The sequence below is a fragment of the Neltuma alba genome, unplaced genomic scaffold (genome assembly GCF_004799145.2).
Source record: "Neltuma alba isolate B1F8T4 unplaced genomic scaffold, ASM479914v2 tig00012535_pilon, whole genome shotgun sequence".
NCBI lineage: Eukaryota > Viridiplantae > Streptophyta > Magnoliopsida > Fabales > Fabaceae > Neltuma > Neltuma alba.
In genome coordinates, this window is record NW_021637000.1 from 386,319 (window position 1) to 389,885 (window position 3,567).

The window sequence follows — 3,567 nt, forward strand, 5'->3', positions numbered from 1 at the left end:
TTTGGGGCCATCTTTTGTTGTTTGCTCCCACTGTTTCATTTAATGATCGGTTTTGGCTCCGAACCATTCGGGGCTAAATTACTAATGTTTCCACCATATTTTTATTAAAAAGTTAGAAAAAGAGGCGAAAGAAAGGAAAGCATCGTATATTTGCTCCCGTTAAATTGGCCTTTACACGGATATATTCATTGCGGGTAATGTAACTAAATCGACACAGAAATTGGCAAGACGGTGATCTTCTTGGCTATAAAATATTTGATTGATGATATCATTGATGTTTCTTTATTTGCACGTTCGCGAATCGGCGGTGCTGCTTGTCTTGACTTTTAATGGGAAGCGGACGATCTTTTGACCTTTTCACAGAGGCTCAAGGAATACGTCACCCCCGTCTTTATCCTTTACAGTTTGTACGCGTCAGATCCTGGAGATATAAACTCCATCCAATTCAAAAACAAAGAAAGTTGCGCGAGAGCTTTTGCCCTCAGTACAAATCATAAAATCGAATCACATTCTCATTCAGAATAATTTGCGTCTTGTTTTCCATCCTAGGTTTTCTAAAGCGTTAGGGGATTGATGCTTCTGAGAAAAGATGAAGTTCTGCAAGACGTACCAGGAGTACATGCAAGGGCAGGAGAAGAAACTACCTGGGGTTGGCTTTAAGAAGCTCAAGAAGATCTTGAAGAAATGCAGAGTGGACTATCAACCCCAGAATCAGGATGCCCTCATTGACGAAGCCCACGCCCACGTCGTCGGAACGTGCCCCGATCATTGCCCCGGTAATCAAAATCTCCTCTTTTTTTCCCCCTCTCCTTGGTTTCTCCATGGTTTTGATCCCTCGGTTTCTATTGCTATTGCATCTGTCTTCCTTTTACTTGTTTTCCAGTACTTTCCATTGGAAAGGAATCTATTCCTAGACGCTAATGACTGTATCTTGCCAAGGAAACCAACGAAGGATTTTCCGAATGGGTGTTTCTAGAATAACCAAAATGACAACTTGTTTTCTCTCTGTTTGTCCTTCCCAAGGTCTTCCTCCTTCCATCATCCCTTCTTTCTTTTATCCCCTTCACAGTTACGTGTTCGACATCTGAATATTATTAATGAATAACTTTTCCTCTGTTCGTTGCTCTTAATGCATAATTTCTTGTGTACTCAACATATGAACTCCAGAGGATTTTTGAACCGATTCTGAAATATTTCCTGACGGAAGTCATATTTTTAAAAGGTGATGGGGAGAGATTTATGCTTCCATGTTTCAAGTCTTATCAACTAGCTCCCAGCTAATTCAATATATTTATGCAGTGTGCGATGGGACGTTCTTCCCTTCACTTCTCAATGAAATGTCAGAAGTAGTAGGCTGCTTTAATCAGCGAGCGCAGAAATTACTGGAGCTACACCTTGCTTCTGGCTTCAGAAAGTACTTGTTTTGGATCAAAGGAAAATTGCGAGGAAACCACACCGCTCTCATTCAAGAAGGCAGAGATCTGGTTACCTATGCACTGATCAATGCCGTTGCTATTCGAAAAATACTCAAAAAATATGACAAGGTACGTCTTTCCTGCTTCACGAGACAAAACTTATAAGTCTTCTCATTACTTAGTCTCGAAGACCCAGAAGAAACAATGACTATTTTTGTTCACACACACTACAAATATGACCGCAGGTTCATTATTCGAAGCAAGGCCAATTGTTCAAGTCTCAGGTCCAGAGTATGCATATGGAAATTCTTCAGAGTCCTTGGTTTTGTGAGCTGATGGCCTTGCACATCAATCTAAGGGAAACGAAGCCTCAGCCCAGGCACGCAGCTGTATTGTTTGATGGATGTTCTCTTACATTCAAGGATGGAAAACCATCAATCACTTGTGAGCTCTTTGATTCAATCAAACTTGATATCGATTTGACTTGTTCTATATGCTTGGTAAGTTACTGGGTTTCACTAGCCTGCTCATATTCTCTGCATTAATCCGATCATGGATTTTTTGACAAGATTTTCTTTTGTAATATCATGTAGTCCTTCAATTTTATTGATCACTGGTGAACTTATACGGCTCTTGTGTAACAGGACACGGTATTTGATCCGGTTTCTCTTGCCTGTGGCCACCTATTCTGCTACATGTGTGCTTGCTCAGCTGCATCAGTCACTATTGTTGATGGACTCAAGGAAGCCAATCCTAAAGCAAAATGTCCTCTTTGCCGAGAGGTATGGTACTATATCATGTCCTCACTTATCATATTACATCTGCATTGGACGCATAACGCAAACAGGGTGATTTCCAATCCACAACAACCCCCCCCCCAAAAAAAATAAAATTCTGATATTCAATGCATCAAACCAATGCACATCAGATTCGTTAGTAACTCAGCTATTTCACTCTTTTAGAGTCAGCAGACTAAGTTGTTGTGATGATACTAAATCGAATTGCTGATTTTGGATCTAATCATTCCTGTTCATGACATGAGATATAGGATTCTTGCCATTCTTAGGCATTGATGGATAAACTAATCAGATATTTATTGATCACTTATCTACGGACACTTATTTTTGTTGATTGCAGAGTGGTGTTTATGAAGGTGCTATCCACTTGGAAGAATTGAATATTCTGTTAGGGCGAAGGTATGGTAGCATCATCATATTAAATTTTTTAGTCATATTGATGACTTTTTCAATGCATCATTTTATGATCTTCACAACCTATTCTGATTTACATACGTGTTTTTCAAAGGTGTCAAGAATACTGGGAAGAAAGACTTCAGGCGGAGAGGGCAGAGAGGCTTAAGCAGATAAAGGAGCATTGGGAATCAGAGTGCAGGGCTGTATTGGGCGTCTAAGCTTCTGGCTTTGGTTGGGTTAAACAATAGTTTTAGGCGAAATTATGTAAATGCCCATTCAACCAATTTGCTGAATTTCATTTAATGTGGATCTTCAGTTTGTTCAGCATTGTGTCTTGGAAATAATGTCGTCTTCTTTACCTTGGAAATAAGGCACAGAGGAGGCAGGTTCCATGGCATCGATGTAGCTCAAATCATTGGTCGAGAACCTGCCAAGTTAAAGCCTTTTTTTTTCCGGCCTGAACCAAGTTAAATCCTTGCTTCATGCTTATTGGCATACTGAATTGTTCTCCTCTTTCGTTGCAGCTTGACTTATAATTACCTAGTGAAATGTTGTCCTTAATTGGAAGAATTACCATGTGGTTTCAATGCAAGAAAATAACTACTAAAAAGTCCTCATTGAGAAGTTATCATTTACTATATTGAAACTACTTGTTATATTTTTAACAGCAGTTATGTTCATTCCTTGGGATTTTATAACAATTCTCCTTTAATTGCTTTAATTTTATATTAATAGAATATGATTTGCTTCTATTCAGCTCTCCATAGTTCGATTGTAAACTAGATTCTAATAATAAGACCTAGATGGCCTTAATTATTCCAAGACTGCTAATTAATTCTCTCCGGTATCAATCCCTGTTATTAGGTTTGATAGCATGCCCATTTCTTGTGAAAGAAAAATTGATATATGGAAGGAAAATCCATTTGTTATTAGAAAAGTGATAAGATCTAAGATTCCGT

The 3,567-nt window shown here is 38.8% G+C and overlaps 1 protein-coding gene across 2 annotated transcripts; it reads left to right on the top strand.

The window, feature by feature from the left end:
• Positions 1-295: 295 nt before the first annotated feature.
• On the top strand, positions 296-3,278 carry LOC114728469 (E3 ubiquitin-protein ligase BAH1). 2 transcript variants are annotated; one of them, XM_028915384.1, is made up of 7 exons: positions 995-1,023; positions 1,168-1,222; positions 1,300-1,544; positions 1,661-1,915; positions 2,060-2,197; positions 2,553-2,611; positions 2,721-3,278. In XM_028915384.1, the coding sequence occupies exons 3-7, from the start codon at positions 1,338-1,340 to the stop codon at positions 2,824-2,826; spliced, it is 765 nt and encodes a 254-aa protein (XP_028771217.1). In that variant the 5' UTR covers positions 995-1,023; positions 1,168-1,222; positions 1,300-1,337; the 3' UTR covers positions 2,827-3,278. The 2 variants fall into 2 exon arrangements, with proteins under 2 accessions (XP_028771216.1, XP_028771217.1); XM_028915383.1 differs by lacking the exons at positions 995-1,023; positions 1,168-1,222 and adding an exon at positions 296-776.
• The last annotated feature ends 289 nt before the right edge of the window (positions 3,279-3,567 follow it).